The following is a 22,657-nucleotide window of genomic DNA, read 5'->3' on the forward strand; positions in this document are numbered from 1 at the left end:
TCTAGAGTGTTTAAATTGGAGTGGTAGCTCTTGGGTCGACAAAGTATCGTCGGCGGGCCTCGAATAGATCCTTGTAAAATGGATACTGGAGCGTGGTAGCACCTAAAGCTAGTAGGTGCCTCACACGTGTCATATGAGGTGGAGGCGAAATTGTGAACTGCCGCATAGTTAAAGATTATGACATAATCACTACAGTCGAGTGGAGAACCAACAGTGCATAGGGGAGCCGTGAGGTTCCCAACTATATGCTACAAGAAGTGAACAAGGCAATGAGTTAACGATATCTTACGTGTATATTGTTCAATGTGCAAAGATGGAAAATATGTTTTATTTAAAAGTTAAGTTGCATAAGCCAATTTTTGGTGTCAAGCATATGTCTATGCATTCATTTCATGGTTTGCCTCTATATGCCTATGTTATCTATTGTATGTTGTTTGTTTCCTTATATAGATTTGTTGAAATCTCACTGTGATAATTTCCATTACCATTCCCAATCTGGAATGATAGAAGTTGGTACAGGACAAGAGACGGAACATGGGGGAAGCACAAGAGGCTAGCACCATGGATAGTCAAGGAGGCCCAGAAGAGCCCTGAGAATTTGTCGGAGCTATCCATAGTGGAGAGACTTGAAGCTGCCGACCATTTCATTACGGAAGTGCTACAACTTTCTGAAGAGCTAAGGAGGATACTTAATAAGGACAAGGCCAAATAGAGAAGACCTTGTAGGGTTTTGAGAAGGACCTCGGAATATTTTAGTCAAATGAAAACCAGAAAAGAAAAAGGGGTTTATGGTTTATTTTTGGAGGTCCCTCTTGTTTTGGGATATTTCAAAACACTGTTTATTTTGAAGTACTTTGAACAAAATGAAATCTTTTGGGATAATTAGTTTGAGTAATGCTATTATGCCACCTCATTTTGACCGCTCATGCATTTATTTATTTTTTCTTTTACCTACTGATTAAGGAAGTGATTGTTAGTGTATTGGTGTGTTTTTTTAATTTTTAAAAATATTTAAATATGTTAAAAAAAGGTAAAGAAAAAGTGAAGAAAAAAATAAAAAGTAAAATTTGTACTATTGGGCACACCCAACTGTCAAAGTTTGGCGGCACACTAGCACTACTCAAGTATTTTACAAATTTGCTTTAAATCTTACTTAGATTTACATGAATTTTCGTTGCGATTTATTGCATACTGCTAGAATATTATCGGTGTATTGTATCTTAACTGTCATGTACAGGGGTATGCAGCCTTGAGTTATATGTCTCGATGTTTCAGTCACCATCCAATCCCAAGCGGGAAACGGGGGCATCACATCATGTCTGAAATTTTTCTGCTAAGGCTAGGCCCTATAGGCCTAATGAAAGGAAACTAGATCGAATTAAGAACAATTATCAGCTATTTTGTTGGATACTCGAAAAGATCAGTCTTGATGTAATATTTGGCTAGGATATAATTTTTCTTGTGTTTTTGTATATATCAGTATCTTGTTGGAATGAGTCTGGCCTTCTCGAATACAATTCAAGCCTGGAAAACTTTGTTCAATTTAAAGAATTGTGAGCTATTAAACTGTTCTAGTTTTCTTTTTTTATTCTCGAATACATTAATCGCAAATCTGAAATAGTCAGAGTCCTTTTATTTTTAAATTAATAAAAACAAAATCAAATAGAGTACTTCTAATTCAAACGCTTGATGTCATGCAACAATACTTTTATAGGGATTCACACAGCATATAGGTAACGTTTCTGAACCGCTACAATTGAGTTCTCTCCTTATAAAACATCACCAGATCATCACAAGATCATATCCTCACATCAAATTAGCAAGCACTCCCCGCGACAACACAACCAATAACCAATATCGATATCATGAACGGCGCATCGTCCTTGCTAGCTCCCATTGCTAAGAGGTAATAATAAAAAGCAAAGCTTTTGGTACCTATTTGAGTTAATTTCCTAGCTTTTATATAATTATTCTCTCTCTCCATAGTTTATGTCATTCGTTGTGATATTTCAAAATTTCCGGTAATAGAATTTGGAATATGCATGTAACACCCGGATCCAAGCAAGCTCAGCTTTATTTATTTATTTATTTATTTTGTTTTAGTTTATTTTTTTTTATTTTTTTTCTCTCCACACGTTAATTTTTTTTTTATTTTCTTTCCGCGCGTTTTATCCCTTCCGTCTATATTTCTTTTTCACCCATATGTTTTTCCGTCTACTCCATGCACACGCACAACACAAACTTTCATCCGCGCACACATCTCTCTCTCGGCTCTCTAGGGTTTCACTTCATATATATATAGACACTCATAGGTTTTTTCCATGCTATTAGAAACTGCCCAGACTCTAGCCGCCGTACCACCTTGTAATCACAAGCCCAGCCTCCATTCCCTCGGTTTCATGCACTCCCATACCGAGAGTCACCCCACGTAAGCCAGCCCTCCGTCGTCCCTTCTACCGCCACCAGTGCACCCCTCCTAAGCCTCTGATCAGCTAACCCATCTCCATCGTGCACCGACTAGAATTCACGCTGCCCTCCCAAATGAAATCAACTCAACCGTGCATGCATTGCATCTCCACAGATCACAACTCCACCTCGCCGTGCATCACCTCCTCTTGACCATCATTGGAGTCCAGCTCCTCCACCGTACACGACTGCATCACCACCAGAGTGCCGAGAAACAACCATCTACAGAGTGAATCGAAACTCCTCTGTTTTGAGTCCGAAAAATAGAGCATTTGGTTGCTCCCCCAAGCACGGCAGTTTCGCACTGCCAACCCTTTCGGGTGTCTCCTCCGTGGCGCAAAGGGAACCCGTAATCCAGCACCTCAGCCATGCCTCGCCGTGCCACCGACGATAGCCACCCTAGTTTCGCCGCTTGTAACTCTCTCGGTAAGGAGCCCTCTCTCTCTCCGTCTCCTTCTGGGTGCTCTCGTACCTCTCTCTCTCAGTTATCTCTCTCTCTCAGTTATCTCTCTCTCTCTCTCTCTCAGTGCCTCACCCCCGCGACCTTCTTCGCCGCCTCGAGTGCAGCTCCCCCCTTCGCGATGAGTACCTTGCGCCTCTATTCTCGCCGATAGTTGCACCGAGACTGCAGGAATGCATTTTCCAGTCTACGTAAACTGTTATTTTGCATAGTATTTTGAAAAGGGAATTACAGTTCTACCCTTATTTTGAATGTGTTCAAGTTGATATTTTTTGGTCTGTTTTTACGTGGTTTATACGGGTGGTATAAGAAATTTTACAGACAATAAATAAGATTTTCAAATTGTACTTTGGTAGCAAATTATTTTAGTAATTGTGAAATTTTATTTTTAAAACATTTAAATTACAATTAAAGCTATTTGTTTATTATTTAACGAAATTTTTAATTGTACTTACCTTAAATCGCTTGAGTATTTTTAACATGTTATTAAGTAAAGATTTATTTTTTTAAGAGTAAACAATATTGGAGTAATGTTGTTTTTACACTTTAGATATGTTTTAGTCTATTTAATAATAGTTATGGTTTATTTTAAAGTATTTTGGGATAATTAAATTACTCAGTATTAAACATCATAAGTTGTTTTCATTAATAAATAAGTTAGATTTTTAAATGTTTTTAGTCGAAGTTATCAAATGGTCTTTGACGATTTTAGAAAAAGATGGTATATTTTAAGGTTATGAAATTTTAGGTTTTAAGGAATTAAGTAGGTTATTTTAGAAGTTTAGGATTAAATATCGAAATAAGTGGTTGATTGGAAATTTACGGGAATTACTTGATTATTTGATAGGTGACGATTGTTAATTGTTCGACATTTTGAGGAAAATTCTGAAAAGCTAAGAAGTTCAGGTAAGCGGGGTTCCTATGCTAGACTTTGCATTTAAAATAAAATGAGCTGAGGTTATTTTTGGAAAATATACATATTTGATGTTGAAAAGAAATTTGAATTGCCTTAGTTATTTGTTCTGCATTACTCATGAGATTTTGTTTAAGAAGAAATTTCTATCATGACTGGTGTAGACATGAGCTTATTTTTGACATTCTGTTTCCGAACTTTGAAAAAGAGAACGAATATGAAATTTTGTGCATAAATTATGTTGTGTAATGATTTTGTTCTGTTCTGAAGATTTTCTGTACTCTGATATTATCTGATGTGATTTCTGAAAACCTCTGGCATAACATTCTGTTTCTGTTTCTGTTCCATTCTGACCTCACCACGGGTGTAAAACTGTGGCCTCTGTACGGGTTGGTACCAACTTTTCATTGTGATACCCCATATGATATGGATAAGGGTAGGTGGTGTATGGGATCCCACATTGCTTGGGAAGGAGAAGTTCTTGCTCTTTATAAGGTTCTAATGGGGCTCCAATTGTATCATTGACTAGTCCTTTTGGAGTATAGGCCATGTGGTTTGGGCCTTTCATTGGGGCGTTACAAATGGTAACAGAGCCTATCCCAACTAGAAATGTGGGACTTGAGCCGTGCCACCTATAATGGACAGGCCCGACGAAGACGTCGGGAATTTAAGGGGGGTATATTGTGATACCCCATATGATATGGATAAGGGTAGGTGATGTATGGGAGCCCACATTGCTTGGGAATGAGAAGTTCTTGCTCTTTATAAGGTTCCTATGGGGCTCCAATTGTATCATTGACTAGTCCTTTTGGAGTATAGGCCATGTGGTTTGGGCCTTTCATTGGGGCGTTACAATGCAGATTAGCAGGCAAGGTTGCTTTGATAACCGGAGGTGCAAGTGGCATTGGCGAGAGTACGGCAAGACTATTCGCTGAACATGGTGCTAAGGTCATCATTTCTGACGTCCAAGACGAGCTTGGTTTCTCAGTTTCCCAAGACAAAAGCATCAATGGTGCCATTTCCTACGTCCACTGCGATGTCACTAGCGAGTGTGATGTCCAGAATGCTGTCAATACTGCGGTGTCGAAGCATGGAAAACTGGACATAATGTTCAACACTGCAGGCTGTACTGGCCAAAACAAAGCATCCATCTTAGACCACGAGCAAAAGGATTACAAGACTGTTTTTGATGTGAATGTCTTGGGGTCATTTCTGGGGGCAAAACACGTGGCCAAAGTAATGATTCCAGTGAAAAGGGGCACCATTCTATTCACCGCAAGTTGTGTAACAGAGTCACATGGATTGGCCTCACACAGTTACACGGCATCCAAGCATGCCGTTGTGGGACTAACAAAGAATTTATGTGTTGAGTTGGGTCAGTACGGAATTAGAGTCAATTGCATATCACCATATGGTGCGGCCACCCCTTTATTCCTAAAAGGGATGGGAATAGACAAGAAGGAAAAGGCGGAAGAGATTTTATCCTCTGCGGCAAGTTTGAAAGGGCCAGTTTTGGAAGCAGGAGATTTGGCAGAGGCAGCGCTGTTCTTGGCGAGCGAGGAGTCCAAGCACGTGAGTGTGCTCAACCTAGTCGTGGATGGTGGTTATAGCGCAACCAATGTAGCTTTTACAGAGACCATACAAAAGTTCTTCACCTAAGAACAAAAACATTATGGTCATCTTTTTTCCAAGCATATATATATGCATGTTTTAAGCATAACTACGGGTCTCAATCGTAATGTTTGTATGTTGAGATCTAAATAATTTCCTATGATGTTCAATAACTGAAATTTAATAGCATATTCCGTTTCTAATCTCGAATCGAGTATTTTATTCTTTATAAAGAGGTTTTCTCGTTACTATAATATTTAAAGAGGTACGTAAAGGGTATGTGCAAGGTGGATAATTGTTCAATAGCACAGTAATTGAATCGAGATTTTCCCTTATGATCTTCATGGAACACGTGCTGGAAACGACAATTGAGAGTACGAGTCAAACAAACAAGCTCTCCCAAAAATTCTCCAGGTACCAAACACTACATCGCCCTCTATTCCACCAAGAAATAACCACCATCGAATCAATCTCTACTATCACATTTGAAATATTTAGTGATTTGCAAAGTCTCAAACCTTTAAGGAGCGCTAGGAGTTCTGCTCTATTGTTTGATCAAAAACCAATAGGATAGGCAAAGGCCTGGGCAAGCCGACCTAAATAATTATGAATAACACCACCAATGCCACAAGAGCCCGGGTTATCGAGACTACTACCATCCGTGTTCAACTTGCACCACCTTGGCGGCGGCTTAAGCCACTTTACCACTTTGCAACAGTTAGCTTTTGGTGCAACCAGTTTAATCCATTGGGCCTCCAGGATCATGCTATCCCAGCGGAACAACCTATTGGGGTTCTTAGCCGCATGATAAAGGGAGCCTATCCACACACAAATAGAATGAACAACAGCTTCATGAGTTTCCAAATTACCTTCCATTCGAGCAAGACATTCTGTCCGCCAAAGACTCCAAGTAACAATAATGGGCATGATACCAATTATAAAACCCACCTGGGAGGAAGAGCTATCATGCCTGAACCAAGTCATAGAATTAGATTTCCAAGATCTACCAAGACGAATACCAAAAAGGTTGCCAAAAAAGGACCATACTTTTTGAGGAAATTCATCCTCAAATAGAACATGGTTAATATCTTCATGATGGCCTACACTATAATAATCACATTTGGGAACAAGGGGAATACCAATACAGCGCAATCTATCATCCACACTCAAGGCCATATGCCAAGCCATCCAAAAAATGGATAAACATTCTTAACAGAAGGCTTTTATGCCAAATCCAAGCTTGCCAATCAAGAGAGGAACCTCTGAAACGAGTATAATGCCATCCAGATTGGGTAAAGAACATACCTGTCTCTGTAGGAGTCCAAACTAGTACATCGTTTCCGGAATTAGCCCCAGATAAAGTGACTATAATATCATCTACATTATCTTGACCTACTAAGTTCTCAAGAAGATCCACATCCCAACTATCCAACAACCTATTCTCTTTAACTTTTTGCAGAACTGAACCCACTAATGGCATCTCATTAATTAGAGGACTATTATCCCTCCATTTATCATACCAACAAAAAATCTCTCTTTTGCTAATCTTCCATTTAGAGTTATTCAACAGTAACGGAATACAATTAGCAACCATTCTCCAAAATCTTGACCCTTTAGTAGCATCTATTAGAAACCAAGGTTTTAATCCCACATATTTAGCTTTGAAAAAATTAGCCTATAGAGAAGTACCTTGTAGAAGGTTCCAAGCAAACTGCATATGTAAAGCTCTTTGAGAGTCCTGGAGATGCCGTAAATCGAGTCCCCCTTCTTCCATTGGGATGCAAATATGTTTCCAAGCCATTCATTTCTTTCTATCTCACCCATTGGATTCTCCCCAAAGGAAAGAACTCATCAACCTATGAATCGTGTTGATAGTAGCTTGAGGGACTTGTAAAACAACAGAAAGGTGAAGGGCCTTCTGGATATAACATGCCTTAAGAGAATAAGTTTTTTGCCGGTAGACAGAAGCCTCATCTTCAAACCACTGATTTTTTGCCTCACTTATTCACCATGCCTTCAAGATGAGATTGCTTAAGACGCCCCAGAATTATAGACACCCCTAGATATTGAAAAGGGAAAGTCCCCTCCCCGAATATATAGAATCATCTACCTTGATAATGTCTCTAGTATAACCTTTGGTCTCCTTTATATAGGCCACCTTGTATAGAGTATTCGTTTTGTGATTAATTAATATTGATCCCAACATGGTAGACAAATAAGGAATATTTTAATTACTATTCCAAGAATCAGGAATATTATTGCTATTGTAGACAAATAAGTGTGATTTTAATTACTCTTTTATTTATGATAAATGTCATTTTTCCTTCAATAGTATTGATTTTATTTTATTTCTATATATTTTTCTTTATTTTCTTGGATTTGAAAGATTGAGAAGATTTAGTGCGAAAGGAGAGCATTTTGGTATAAAAGAAGAGACTACGGATCCAGACCAATGAGAGACAACAAGATTTGAAGAGAGTCGAGGAGATTTGGGGTAAGAAATTTGCTACCAGAAGGTGTGACAAGAGTTAGGCGATAAGCGAGACATTTTACCTTCTGGGCGAGAAGACTCAGCGCATGGCTCCGGGCGGCTAGATTGGGCGACCAGTCTAAGCGATCAACTTAAGCAACCAACTTAAACGACATCGTAGGCAACAACTAGCAAATGCGAGTAGCTTTACTGCTCGGTAGGTTGGTGAGAGAGTTCTATCATCCCGGTCAAGAGTCTTTCCTCTCGGTAGGCAAGGAGACCAGTTATATTCAGCGCACACAACATCTACTTGTTATAATTCTGTGCACTTGCAGATATTTTTAGTACAACAAGTTTTTGGCGCCATTGCCGATGATTAGTTATTAGTTATTGATATTGATACTAGCTAGATTTTTACTACTTTGGCTATTATTTTATTAGTTTAAATTAGATCTCAGTTTGATTTTTCTTTTTAGGAATTAGAAGTGCATGCCCCGATGTAAATCATTAGAACATACACTTTTCGATCTCGAGATTGAAAAAACCATATGTCGGATTAGTAAAGAGAAAAAAGAAAGAGGTCGCCGCGTTTAAATTTAATATGGCCAAGCAGGAGCGCAAAATATTAAGAGACTATGCTATGCCCTCTGTCAATGGGGCGACATCCAATATAAGGTGGCCAGCCTAGAAATTTGTGATACTTTTAAACACAAAAGAGTGACAGATGACGCTATTTGACTGAGAATTTTTCCTTTCTCACTTAGGAAAAAAGCAAAAGCTTAGTTGAACTCTTTGCTACCTGGCATCATGTAACACCCCAAACCCGGTTGGCCTGGAGAATTACTACCTGTCACTTAAGAACATGTTTCCCAACACAACTAAAATAAAACTCCAAAACTTCATTAGCAAAACTCAATCTCATGTACTCTAAATAACCACATTGAAAACTCTACAAAGTCATTACTGCAGCAAAATAAACTAAGGAGTCCAAAATCTCCCGGTAATCATAACAAACCAAACTAATACTTTCATAAGCCTTACTAAACCCAAGCCCAAGATATAATTAAATCTAGAAGACATTAAAACTAAAGGACATCAGAATTCATTCTTCTAACATCATCTCCCAGCTTAATCATGCTCATTAATCTAATCCAGGTCCTCAGTTGGACTCTCCACATCATCTGAAAAATATTATGAAGATAGGGGGTGAGTTATCAACAACTCAGTAAGCAGAGGACATATGCCAGCGTGCAAACATGAGCATTTACAAAGTATAGCATGCAGAACAAAATATTTTCCAAAGTTATCATGCAGAACAGAACATATTTTCAAAACTAACAGAGAAATGGTTTTAAGACACGAAAAACCCATAATACTTTGGCATAACATAAACTGAGTATCATCATCAGATCAAAACAGAGCATCACACAGAGCAGAGATCATGTTTCACCCCCATGGTAGGGTTATGCTAACCCCGGTGGCCAAACCAGGCAGAGACAGAGGTGAAATCTTTCTTTTATTCTTCTCGGAGCCCTAAGTGTGCACACAGGAAAGACCACAATAAAACCATTTTGTTTTCAAAGTGGGTGCACTCAGAGACAGAGAAGTTGGTACCAACCCAAACAGAGCAGAGTAGAGACAGAGTCAGATACAAATACCAGTACACCATGCCAAAGGTTTTCAGATGTTATATCAAAATAATACAGAGTATCAAAACAGAATTAGACAGTTTACACACACTGACAACAAAAGCCAGAACATCTTTCCAAATAAATGCACAATTTTCCATATTCTCAATATCGCTCCCTTTCTCAGATTTTAGAAACCACATGATAGAATTTAGCTCATGTCTACACAATGCATATCAGAATATATTTTTCCTTTTTCACACAGATTTCATGAATAATGCAGATAAGTGACCGAGGTTGATCTTTGTTTTCACAAGTTCTCATCATATCACAAAATATGCAAGTTTTCATAAAATCAACCTCAGTCTTATTAACTTGTATAAAACATAGCATAGGAACCTCGCTTACCTTTACAACTTAGCTTTTCAGAATTTTCCTCAAAAAATGTCGAGTTGAATATAAATCGTCACCTATAAAAAAATAATCATATAATTTTCATAAGATTTCAATCAATCACGGATTTCAATATTTAATCCTAAACTTCTAAAATAACCTATTTTAATATCTCAAAACTTAAAACCCTCATAATCCCAAAATATATCATCACTTCCTAAAAATCACCAATATTCACCACGACCAACGTCAAACTCAAAACACCAATATTTAAACCTGAAACAGCCAACAAATTTCATAGCATAAACCAATCTCACACAAACAACTCCATCATCCAATCCAACCGATCCCCTTACTCCTCGGACTCAGTCCGGCACAACCAACAAATTCACAGTAAATATGAATTAGCGCATAAATACATTTAAATCTCAAAAGTTCTTTGGGAAAAATACTTACAATGCTATAATATAATTTTTGAAAGATCATGGAGGTGCTAGAAGCGGCAACGCAGCAACAAAATAGTGCCAAATGCATTGTGGCCGTGGGTCTAAAAAACCCACTTTTGAACGGGTGTAAACGAAGACCTGAGATTGATAGGGTAAGGCTTAGGGATGTCGATGAAGCTAGTGGTGGTGGTGGTTGGCTGTGGGTGGCGGCGCAATAGGCGGTTGAAGTGCAAAATCACCCAAAACGGAAATAGAGTTGGAAGTGCTTCACCGGTGACAGATCGGAGGTGGGGTTGAGTTCATTGGGTTGCTATGAGGTCGAGGATGATGTGGTGAGAAGATGGTGGCCGGAGGTGGTGCGACGGCGGTGCAGCGGCGCAAGGAGTGCCGCGGCTTGGTGTGGTGCGTGGGGGCTATCGGCGGTGAGCTAAGGGCTGAAATCACAGGGGGGTGATTGCCGGTCGAAGGGGAGGTGAGAGGGAGGGGCAGTGTTGGTTGCCGCCGGTGCACGGGGACGGGCTGGGGGTCGACGCACGGAGGGAGAGAAGAAAGAGGGAGAGACGTGCAGCGCGCGGGAGAGTAGAGGAGAAAAAGAAAAGAAAAAGAAGGAAAAGAAAAAAATAGGAAAGGGAAAAAGAAAAAGTGATGGAAAGAAATGCGATCCAATCCTCACATCTTGGGTCACAAAAATGATTCAACGGAAACGATTTTAAAACAACAAGTGAAATAAAATAATTCAAACGTAGTGATTAAAAAGAAAATAAATAATTAAATCCAACAAGAAGTTAATTTAATATGAAAAGAAAATTAAATGCATAACAATAATTAATATTAAGGAAACATGTCAAATTTAATTTTCACAAATTAAAAATCATAAAAAATAAACCCACTGAAATCTGAAAATTTAAAACAAGATAATCAAATTTTAAATTAATAACAAATAATCCTTTAATTAAAAAATACACTAAAAAAATACGGGGTGTTACACATCATCACCACCTAGGAGGAGTTGGCCCAAAAATTCATAGCAAAATATTTCCTTCCAGCCAAGACAGCGAAGTTAAGGAATGATATCACTATCTTCACCCGATTTAAGGGTGAATCATTATATGAGGCATAGGAGAGATACAAGATTTATTGTGCAAGTGTCCACATCACGACCTCCTAGCTTGGCTTTAAGTACAAACATTTTACAATAGTTTAGGACCCACAAATTGATCTATGGTTGATGTGGCTGTAGGAGGAGCATTAATAAGTAGGACCCATGAAGCTGCATATGAACTTCTGGAAGAATTGGCATTTAACAACTGTGGAGAGAGCAGTGTCAAGAAAGACTGCTGGAGTTTTTGAACTTGATTCTATTACCACATTGGCGGCGCAAATGGCAAATCTATCACAACAACTAAGTAAGATGAACGTTAATGATATTCAAACTAATGTTGTTTATGATGATTGTGCAGGAAATCATTCAAGTGTAGATTGCCAAGTGGGGAATCCGTTTGCCCAACCGAGTTATGAACAAGCCCATTATGTGTCCAGTTTCCAATGTTCAAATAATCTTTACTCAAATACGTTCAATCATGGATGGAGAAATCACCCGAACTTTTTATGGAACAATAACTAAGTGCGGACTAAACCACCCCAACAAGTTTCCATAGTACAAGAAGAAGTTAACACTTGAAGATATGATTATGCAGTACATGCAAAAGACTGATATGGTGATCCAAAACAACTTGGCTTACATGCCAAAGACTGATATTGTGAGCCAAAACAACTCGGCTTCAATCCGTAATCTTGAGGCACAAATCGGTCAGCTCTTAAACATACTTACCGAGAGGACAACAAGGACTTTACCAAGCAACACTGTGACTAATCCAAGGGAACATGTCAAAACCATAACATTAAGAAGTGGGAGACATATGACCAGCCACAGACAGTAAATATTGTTAGAATGTTATTAATGCCCACTCATATATCTGAAACTTATTCTCCTTCAATTTATGATCCACCAATTCCTTTTCCACAAAGATTAACAAAAAATAAGATTGATAATCAGTCCTCTAAATTTCTGAGTATATTTAAGCAACAGCATATTAATATTCCTCTCAATGAAGCTTTAGAGCAAATGCTTAAATATGCAAAATTTTTTAAGGATATATTATCAAACAAATTGAAGTTGGACACATAAGACTGTAATGCTAACCGACGAGAGCAATGCAATTTTACAAAAGAAACTGTCGCCTAAGGAACTAGGCCTTAGAGAAGCAAAGCCGACCACTATCTCTCTACAATTGGCGGACGTATCTATTAAATACCCTAGATGACTCATTGAGGAAGTACTAGTGAAAGGTGATAAGTTCATCTTCCCGGCCGACTTCATTGTACTCGATATGGACAAGGACGAGGAGATCCCTTTGATACTGGGCCGACCTCTCCTTGCGATGGGGAGAACTTTAATAAATGCCCAACAAGGGAAACTCATTGTGAGGGTCAACGAGGAGCAGGTCACTTTTGACGTATTTAAATCTATGGAATTCCCTTCTGAGGTACATTCTTGTTTTCAAATAAGCGACCAAGATGTGGTCATGACCGACGAGACTTATGGAGCTAAATTTCCAAAGCTACCACTTAAGGAACCACCCAAGCTAGAACTCAAACCACTTCCATCAAATTTAAGGAACAAAGTGGCTAGGGAGATCTCCAAGGGGTACACGACTGCACCTTCAAAGAAAATATTAAATTGGAAGACCAGAAAAAAGGGTACATCTTTTACCTTCTCTCATTTTTTGCTTTAGTTTTTCTTCCTTTTTCCCATTGAGGATAATTTCCTTTTTCCCGTCCCAAATTTATCAATATGCCCTCACTTATGGCAGATGAATACTGTGGTTACAAGCGAAGCATCTAGGAGATTACAAATAAGCAAATAAAACCCTCCCAAATACAAACCAACAAACATAAAGCAGGTAAACAAACTAAACAAGCCTATAATAAGACCAAGACTAAACATGCCTATATAATAAAACCAATAATCTCTAAACAAGCCTTAAAAAACGACAATCAAAGAACATAAACAAAAAGAACAACCAACCAAGATAAAACTGTGATTTTTTTATAATTTTTATTACTATTTTATTTATGAAAAATGTCATTTTCCTTCAATACCATTGGTTTTATTTTATTTCTATATATTTTTCTTCATTTTCCTGGATTTTAATGAATGTGAAGATTTAGTGCGAAATGAGAGCATTTTGGTTTAAAAGAAGAGACTACGGATCCAAATCGATGAGAGGAAGCGAGTTCTAAAGAGAGCCAAGGAGATTTAGACTAGGAAATTCTCGACCAGAAGGCACGATAAGAGTTAGGCGCTAAGTGAGATATTTTACCTTCTGGGCGAGAAGACTTGGCACAAGGCTCCGGGCGATTAGATTGGGCAACCAGTCTAAACGACCAACTCAAGCAACCAACCAAAATGACATCGTAGGCAACAACTAGCCAAGGCAAGGAACTTTACCACTCGGTAGGTGGGCAAGAGGATTATATCATCCTGATTGGGAGTATTTTCTCTCGGTAGGCAAGGAGACTAGCTATATTCAACACGCACGGCATTACCCGGTGGGACCCTTCCAAGTTCCGCAATCAATCTGTTGACCATCAAATCCTCCCAAACACCGTAAATCAAGCCGCTTATTACTGAATCTTCCATTTTAGATAATCTCTTTATTCTTGGGATAATTTCTTTTATGTTAACATTTATCTTTATTTAGAAACTATTTTTTAGATATTTAGGCTAGATTGTAGCCGTATTTATCTTATTTCCGGATTTGAGTTTTGACATCTATTTAATCTCATCTTGTGTGATGAGTAGGGAAGTTAGTTTTAAGGAAAGTCTTGCATTTAGAGTAAAAATATTCTAGATGGCAGATCTGGAAGAGGCGGATCTGGAGGGCCGCATGCTTCATCAACCAACTCCAACGAAAAACACTAGTTTTATTCTTATTATTTTCAATTTCATTATGAACAAATTTTATTTTCTAGAGTTTTGATGTAGTCTAGCATTGAACACATAATTTATATTCTAAGTTGTTATATTTTCAATATTTTCATAATTGAGTGTTTATTTTTTGTTCTTAATGCTTGTAATTTTCTAACTAAGTATTGTTTGATCTATTGAATCGTAATGAGACCGAGAGGTGATTTGTGATTAAAGTTCTAGAATTCATCACCATTAGTTGAGTGAAAGTAGAGATACTTTACCGTCATTAGTGTGATTTTCAAGAAAAATTCAAAGAACTTAATGAGTCTCCAATTAGTTAATTTTAGATGAGAAATGATAGTTACAGTCGTGAGTATGTAAAAGCCTCGTAATCATTTTTAAAAAAATGAATAAATAGAGAATCTACATAAAAAAAAAAAAAAATTAATTTTTTAATAATAAACGGTATTATTTTTCAAAATAATTATACAATATTTATACACTCCACAACAATAAATATGATTACTCTTTTCCCTCAAACCAATAATGGAGATGAACTCTTACATGTTGAGTGTGAGAACTACATCATTTCCAATTTTCCAGCTTTCAGCTTACCATCATTTTATAGTGGATCTAACTATTTTATATAAACCTGTCCGCTATCATTGGAGTCGGAGACCGGAGATGGAGAATCTGACTCCGTCCTTAGATGGCGCCTCTACAACCTACTTCATCCTTTTTATAAATATTAACAATGGATCGATAAATATTATCAATTTTATATAAAACAAGTTGATGAAAACCTGCCGGAATATATGGTTCATCGCCTAAAGGGCAACTAATTGAATACAAGTGGTTGCCCAAGAATGAAAGGAATATGTATAACTCAAAATGTTTATCTTATTATGGGTTGACCCTAACCCATTTTGACCAATTCATTGGTATTCTGAGTAGTTAGTTAACTGGGTTTGATGGCCTAGTTGACTGTGTCGTCCGGTTTGTTTTTTATCTTGACTTGATCTGATCGATTAAAATTATAATATTTTATTATTTTAATAATATTTAAAAAAAAAAACTTCTTCCTTTATCTGAATATCTCTATTATAGACATTTTATTTAATATTATTTTATTTATTTTCATAATTACTTTGTTTGAGAAATTCATTGGCAATCCATATCGAAGGCTTTGAAAGATTAAAGTGATAGGTTGCTTAAGTGACCTCTATCATGGAAATTTTTTCCTTGGCCTAAAAAATGTCAAAAAAAGAAAAAGAAAAAAAAAATTCAATGGATTGTATCCATGCGAATAACAATCTGTCCAAAGCAAGGTTGTTACTTGGCCAGATCAAAGATAGTATAAGGCAGTTGAAATCAACCTATGTATTCAATACTTGGCCAGGTCAAAGATAGTATAAGGCAGTTGAATGTAAGTTGTGTAATTTTGGGATCAACCTATGTATTCAATACTTGGCTAAAAGGAAGACTATTTTAAACCTGTCCGCTATAGTACTGGATCTAACTATTTTATATAAGAGAACTAAAAAACAAAAGCACAAGTACGAAAGCTGCCAACTCGCACAGATTCAATGCAGGATTAGGTGTGGGTGGATGACTTGCCTGCATCGGCATGTCTTATGCATCTTTATATTTGCATAATATTTTATTAAATTAAATCTATATTAAATTATATATTTTTAAAATTTTACATAACTATTCACTCTTTAAATATTATTTTATTATTTTTTTCTCTCTTATTCATTAAAATCAATTTTATAGAATTTGTATTAAAATAATTTTAATATATAAAATTTATATTAAGTTGATGATACAAAATATTTTTTAATACATATTAATATTTATTGATAAACTGATGATTTTGATATATAAAATTGGTAATATTTAGATATATGAAATTGGTATTTTTTAGCACATGGTGCTAATCATAAAATATATAAAAAAATAATAATTTTAAGAAAAAAAATTATTATTATTTAATTCAAAGATGTATAATTCAATGTGAGAGTGTTTTTTTTATATATAAAATCAATATTCAAAAGATGTAATTTTAAAGAGAATAAATATAGATAGCAGCCACTGTTTAGAAGCAACCATTTTGTACACATGATATGGTATCATCTAGACCCTACATTTCCTCAAGTCTAATTTACCATCCAACCAAGAAAGAGACAATAAGAGAGAAAGAGATGAGAGAGAGACCGAGAATGTGTTTTGCAGAGGAAAAAAAAAAACAAATGGACCACATGCATCTACGTAGTGTGTACATTATGTGTACTGCTACAGTAGATACTATATAGAAGGACTCTTTTAAAGATGCATATAGAAAAAGCAAGGTTAGTGCTCTAATAAGACGCGGAGCTCCAGATACTGAACTCCACGTTCATTAACCCCACCATGTCGTAACTTTCTCGCCACCTTAACTTTCTTGTTCACCACTCCATGATTGGTTTGAGGGAAAATTTGGATTCAATTACTGTTTCTATTGCATCCCATGCATCATGCACCCTGCTCGTAGCCCCTACATTAGGTTATAATGAAAAAGCCTCTTTATAAAGGGTAGAATACTCAATCCAAGGTTCAAGGTTAAGAAACTTCAAAGTTTTTAATTCCTTTGTTATTTGATCAAGCCATTTACCATATAACATGAAGAGTCCGAGAGTTCAACACCTTTTGGCTACTAAGCAAATTGGCAAAGTTGAAAGTAAAACATTTATGTGTAATTTCATGGGACATTAATGTTTAGATTTCACCGTACAACATTACAGCTGCGACACATAAGCCGAAAACAAACTGCGTATATGCTTGGAGAGAACATTACAATAATGCTTTGGGTCTTAGGTACTGAAGAACTTTTGTATGCTGTGTGTAAAAGCTACATTGGTGGTGCTATACCCACCATCCACGACTAGGTTGAGCCCACTCACGTACTTGGACTCCTCACTCGCCAAGAACAATGCTGCCTCTGCTATATCTCCAGCTTCCAAAACCACCCCTTTCAAATTTGCAGCTTCGCGTACAATTCCTTCGAATTTTTTCTTGTCTATTCCTCCCCTTTTGAGCACCATAGGGGTGGCCACACCAAACGGTGATATGCAATTGACTCTGATTCCGTACTGTCCCAATTCAACGCACAAATTCTTGGTTAGTCCCACTAAGGCATGCTTGGACGCCGTGTATAGGTGTGAAGTTGGCCCGTGTGTCACTGATGCAGAGCTTGAAGTGAACAAAATGGTTCCCTTTTTCTCAGGGATCATTACTTTGGCGGCATGTTTTGCCCCCAAGAGTGACCCCAAGACATTCACGCCAAAGACTTTCTTGTACTCTTCCTGATTGAGGGCACAGATATCTGACGTTTCTGGGTCAGAATAGCCTGCGTTGTTGAACATTATGTCGAGTTTCCCATGCTTCGACACCGCAGTGTCGACAGCATTCTTGACATCAGGCTCGTTAGTGACGTCGCAGTGGACATAGGAAACGGCACCATCAGTGCTTTTGTCGTCGCAAATAGAGAGACCAAGCTCGTCTTGGACGTCAGCAATGACGACCTTAGCACCATGTTGAGCGAATAGCCTTGCACTGCTCTCACCAATCCCACTCGCACCTCCGGTTATCAACGCAACCTTGCCTGCTAATCTGTACAATCCAAGTGAAATATAAAGATCTATAGAGAAACAGAGAACAAATTAAAGAACGTATCAAAGTGTTTATTGTCTAAAAAAACTCCAAGGGTAGTTTCTATTGCTTACCTCTTAGCAATGGGTGCTAGCAAGCTGGAAGCTGCGCTGTTCATATTCAACTTCTTATTGTTTTTGTAATGTTGACGAATGTAGCGATCAGCTCCGGTATGGGGAGCAATTTATAAGGAAACTTTGAATGCACGTGATGCAATATGTATAGTAAATATATATTTGTTGCCATCACTTTGAACGTTGAATGCTCAAGTAAAGATTAATATTGCTTCTCTCCATGCTTTTCTTAATGGAAAATGATAGCGGTGGCTCCCGCTGGGAGTCGTCGCTGACTCTATAATGTATTTTTTAATATATTTGTTTTACAATTATTTTTATATAAATTTATTTAACAATCTTAAATATTTAAAAAAAATAAAAAAATATTTATAATATTATTAAAAAATACTTCCTTAATCACGAAATAAATAAAAAAGTAATTATTTTTTACATTAAAGAAATATTTTTTAATAATTTTTTTATTTTATAATTAAAGAATTATTTTTTAATAATATTATAAATTTATTTTATTTTTTTTAAATATTTAAAAATATTAAAAAAATTTCTATAAAAAATAATTATAAAAAAAATACATAAAAAAATACTAGAGCCAACGGTGGCTCTAGCAGTACTCTTGCTTAATATGTAAGTGGCCGACCATTCCTACCGCTTGGTTGGTAGAAATTTATTAAGCCAGCCAATACTTTTTGACTTATGATTAAAGGTAATCATAGTCTTCACACTTCCATTGTCCAGAGAGTTAAATGATTTTTTGCTGCTTATTTGGAAATAATTCAGATCCTCTCAAAACTCAAATATATATTTAGTCTTTAAATTTCCCATTCTTGAACATGCTCTAAACTCATAATCACCATCTTATTGTAGTTAAAAGGGTGGCATTGGGGTCAGCAAAACCAAATCCTTTCTTTTAACACAAATTCTGATTGCAAGTCAGCATGCAGGATTTGGGGTTTGTTTAAAATTGAAAGTCAGACTGAAAGTATTTATATGGACATACACACATGTTAAAAGACTCTTTTTATATGTCTATCTCATTTTCATTTGAAAACCAAATTTATTAGTAAAAATGGAGAGGACTTTGGTCCGGAGCATATTTGTCATGGGGCATGTTTCATTTGTTGAGTCTTGCCGTCCATAGATCAATTTTGTAAAATGTTTGAATTGCTTAATCTTATTTGTTTGCTATAAATCATGTTCAACCTCTTCATCTATGTCACGTAGTTGATGGGGCTGGATATACGAGTCATATAATCTTCGGCACTTATTTGCAAGAGATGTATACAATTGAATGAGCTTTTGGGCAATTGAATAAGGGTGGGCGATTCTCTATGTCATCTTCTAAAAATGGAACAACAAGTCAAAAAGGGAGAAAGAGTCATTCCTGATCCGCTATGACAATTCGGGCCCCGATCGGTGTGGTGTGGAGCCCCTACTGGTGGCTGTACATGAACATGAACGTGAACATGAATCTTGAATCTTGACCTGAATAACATGAACGTGAACTTGAAGCGTGGCTGAACATGAACATGAACTTGAACATAACATGAATGTGAACTTGAAATATAGCATGAACGTGAACGTGAGCATAGCATGAACGTGAACTTGAACATAGCATGAACGTGAACTTGAAATATAACATGAACGTGAACTTGAAACATATCATGAATATGAACTTGAAACATATCATGAACGTAAACTTGAACATAGAATGAACATGAACTTGAACATAGCATGAATGTGAACTTGAAACATATCATGAACATGAACTTGAAACATATCATGAACGTGAACTTGAAATGCATTAACGTGAACTTGAAACATATCATGAACGTGAACTTAAAACATATCATGAATGTGAACTTGAAATGCATTATTATCTCATGGAGTTACCACGATGCTCTTGTCTCATGGGATTACCTTAATGATATTCTTATCTTATGGGGTTACCATAATGACATTCATATCTCATGGGATTATCATAATAGAGTAATCTTGTATATCCAATGTGATAATTAAAAGTGACCATGTGGGTGCTACACGAATCCCCTTAAGTCATGTGTTACTGTCGATTACCGCGTCACAGCACAAATATATGCACCAACTGTGAGTGTGTTAACATATGTGCCACAATTGTTGTGGACACACGTGTTGTACATGCCACAATTGTTATGGTCACATGTATTATATATGCCAACAATTGTTGTGGACACACATATTGTATATGTCACAATTGTTGTGGACATATGTATTGTATGTATCTCATATCAGGTATATGAACTCGCACGAGTACCTATAAGGTGGAATGAAATATGGCTCTATTAGTGTCAGTGTCTAGTGCGCTCCGGTGACCAGTTACTTAAGCTTCATTCGCAACCGTTGACTGTACTTTTTTTAACTTTAGAGAATTTCATACTAATTTAGAAACTTCAGCTTGAACAAAGGAGTTTCATTAGGATATTAACTCATCCTAACACTTAGGGTCGTGATAGACGTAAACATTCTTGATATAACTTGAAAGGTTGTTCCCAAGATACATAAATTGTACTCGAGATGAAACATGATCTGAAATGAAAGGACAGAAGCCCTAATGTAACGTAACATGACATAAATGTGAGGCGAAAGACATGACATACAATGAGCCAGAAAACATTTCGTAGCATGTAATAGACAACATTTCGTAGCATGACATAACATATAACATACAATATTTCGTAACATGACTTAACATGTAACGTACAACATTTCACAACATGGCATAACATGTAAAGTACAATATTTTGTAACATGACATACATAGAACAGATAGCATTACGTAAGATGATATACTTATAACAGTTAGAAATACATGACATAATAAATTGTATAATAGATAATCATGAAGTGACATGGCATAGTATGACATATATGATAACATACATACATAGACTGTAGTTTCATTATCCGTCACACATACGCACTAATCTGATAGTAAGTTAAGAGGTAACTTACAGTGATCGTCATGTTTTACGAGGTAATGCACAAAATACGAAAAATTTGAAAGTAGGAGCTCTAAATGTTATGAACTTAATTACTAACAAATAGAAACATGAAGAAATGCTAACTTATAGTAAAATTACCATTTTACCTTCTACATGCGAAAAAATGACCATTTTTTACCCCTAATTTAAGAATTTCACATCCTAACTCCGAAAGTCTCCAAGGAATGTAAATTTTGCCTTAAACTCAAATATCAACTTAGAAAAATTTAAAACAAAACAAAATTATGAAAAACACCATGGGGCCGAAACAATCAAATGTCATTTCTTTTTTATTTTTGTTGCAATTTTATCCAACTCCAAAACTTATGATTAAACCGAATATTGCAACAAAGATCCTCATATCCTTAGTTTAAAAATATGCTTAAAACATCCAACAAGATTATAATTCACATAATCACAAAACTCTTTAGTAAAAATATCCAAACTTTTTAACTAAAATTCAACTCTTGAATCTCAAGGTTTTACCTGTTTCAAAGCATTTCCAAAAACTCTAAAAATTCAAAAGTTTCTTCTAACATGTTCATAACAAAAACCTAAGAACTAACATACTTTGAATCAACACATAAAAGTCACAAAAAATCACAAAATAGCACATGAAGCACTCGGCTTCTACCCTAAGCCAAAAACAGAATTTCTTTCCCAACTAGTTTTGATCAAACACTTGATCTAAGGCATTCTATGGTGAGATCTTCAAAAAATAAACATAAAATGGTTTAAAATTCTGTCCTAAAGTATATCCAAGCATTAAACTTAAAATACATGGATAAAAATAACTCAAAATATGGATCTAACTAAAAACATCAAACTTTTGACCCAACCGTATAATATCTTGCATAAAGATTCACATATTTGGAATCGATGTCAAAAAGCTTCAAACTAACATCCTAACATGTAGATAAATGGTTTAGAATCATCAAATAAAAATATGAAAGCCATTGGATTAAGATTAAACTACAAAAAACTCAAACTTTCTAAAAACAGAAACTGTGTTTCCTCTTCCAGTTTCTAAGTATCTATATTTGAGAAAATATTTCTTCAAAATCTTTAATCATGCAACTAATCTTGACAAAACATTCATATATAGATGTTAACAACACTCCATAAAACTTTCGGACCAAGAATCGTCCATTAGCTTGGTCAAAAAGTTCAAAACTCATCACACCATCCAGATTGTCATCTAGATTGACCTTTCCATAGTTAAAATAAATTTTGACGAATCAAACGACTATGAAATCAAACAAACAAGATACCCACATAAATTAGACTCAAAGAAGAACAATGTTCATGAAGGAATCATTGTGAGATGAAACTTACAAGGGTTCCAGAAATGGCACACAAAAAGCCACTGAAAGCTGCCCAAGAGAGCTCCTAAGGGTTTTTTTGCAAGAATTTGAGTGAAAAGTGGTGAAGTGAAGGAAGTAAAGACCTGAATGCCTCTTACACATTCTGAAGAGTGAAAGGAGAGCATGAGTGACATTTTGGTGATTATGGG

At 36.4% G+C, this 22,657-nt stretch overlaps 2 protein-coding genes, 1 long non-coding RNA gene and 1 other non-coding gene across 4 annotated transcripts; 1 reads left to right on the plus strand and 3 right to left on the minus strand.

The window, feature by feature from the left end:
* The first annotated feature begins 1,865 nt into the window (after nucleotides 1-1,865).
* Nucleotides 1,866-5,498, plus strand: LOC108998469 (secoisolariciresinol dehydrogenase-like). The gene is made up of 2 exons (XM_018975018.2): nucleotides 1,866-1,906; nucleotides 4,700-5,498. The coding sequence occupies exons 1-2, from the start codon at nucleotides 1,866-1,868 to the stop codon at nucleotides 5,496-5,498; spliced, it is 840 nt and encodes a 279-aa protein (XP_018830563.2).
* A 5,946-nt stretch (nucleotides 5,499-11,444) lies between these two features.
* Nucleotides 11,445-11,550, minus strand: LOC118348546. Its single transcript, XR_004801624.1, has one exon. It is a non-coding gene; the product is annotated as a small nucleolar RNA R71 (small nucleolar RNA).
* Nucleotides 11,551-17,072: 5,522 nt separating this feature from the next.
* Nucleotides 17,073-18,321, minus strand: LOC118348403 (secoisolariciresinol dehydrogenase-like). The gene is made up of 2 exons (XM_035689979.1): nucleotides 18,125-18,321; nucleotides 17,073-18,011 (listed from the first exon to the last, which is right to left on the minus strand). Exons 1-2 carry the CDS (start codon nucleotides 18,166-18,168, stop codon nucleotides 17,213-17,215), a joined length of 843 nt encoding a protein of 280 aa, XP_035545872.1. The 5' UTR covers nucleotides 18,169-18,321; the 3' UTR covers nucleotides 17,073-17,212.
* A 1,110-nt stretch (nucleotides 18,322-19,431) lies between these two features.
* LOC108998439 lies at nucleotides 19,432-22,657 on the minus strand. Its single transcript, XR_004801503.1, has 2 exons — nucleotides 22,480-22,657; nucleotides 19,432-19,609 (listed from the first exon to the last, which is right to left on the minus strand). It is a non-coding gene; the product is annotated as an uncharacterized LOC108998439 (long non-coding RNA).

Source organism: Juglans regia, chromosome 5, assembly GCF_001411555.2.
Source record: "Juglans regia cultivar Chandler chromosome 5, Walnut 2.0, whole genome shotgun sequence".
Lineage (NCBI taxonomy): Eukaryota > Viridiplantae > Streptophyta > Magnoliopsida > Fagales > Juglandaceae > Juglans > Juglans regia.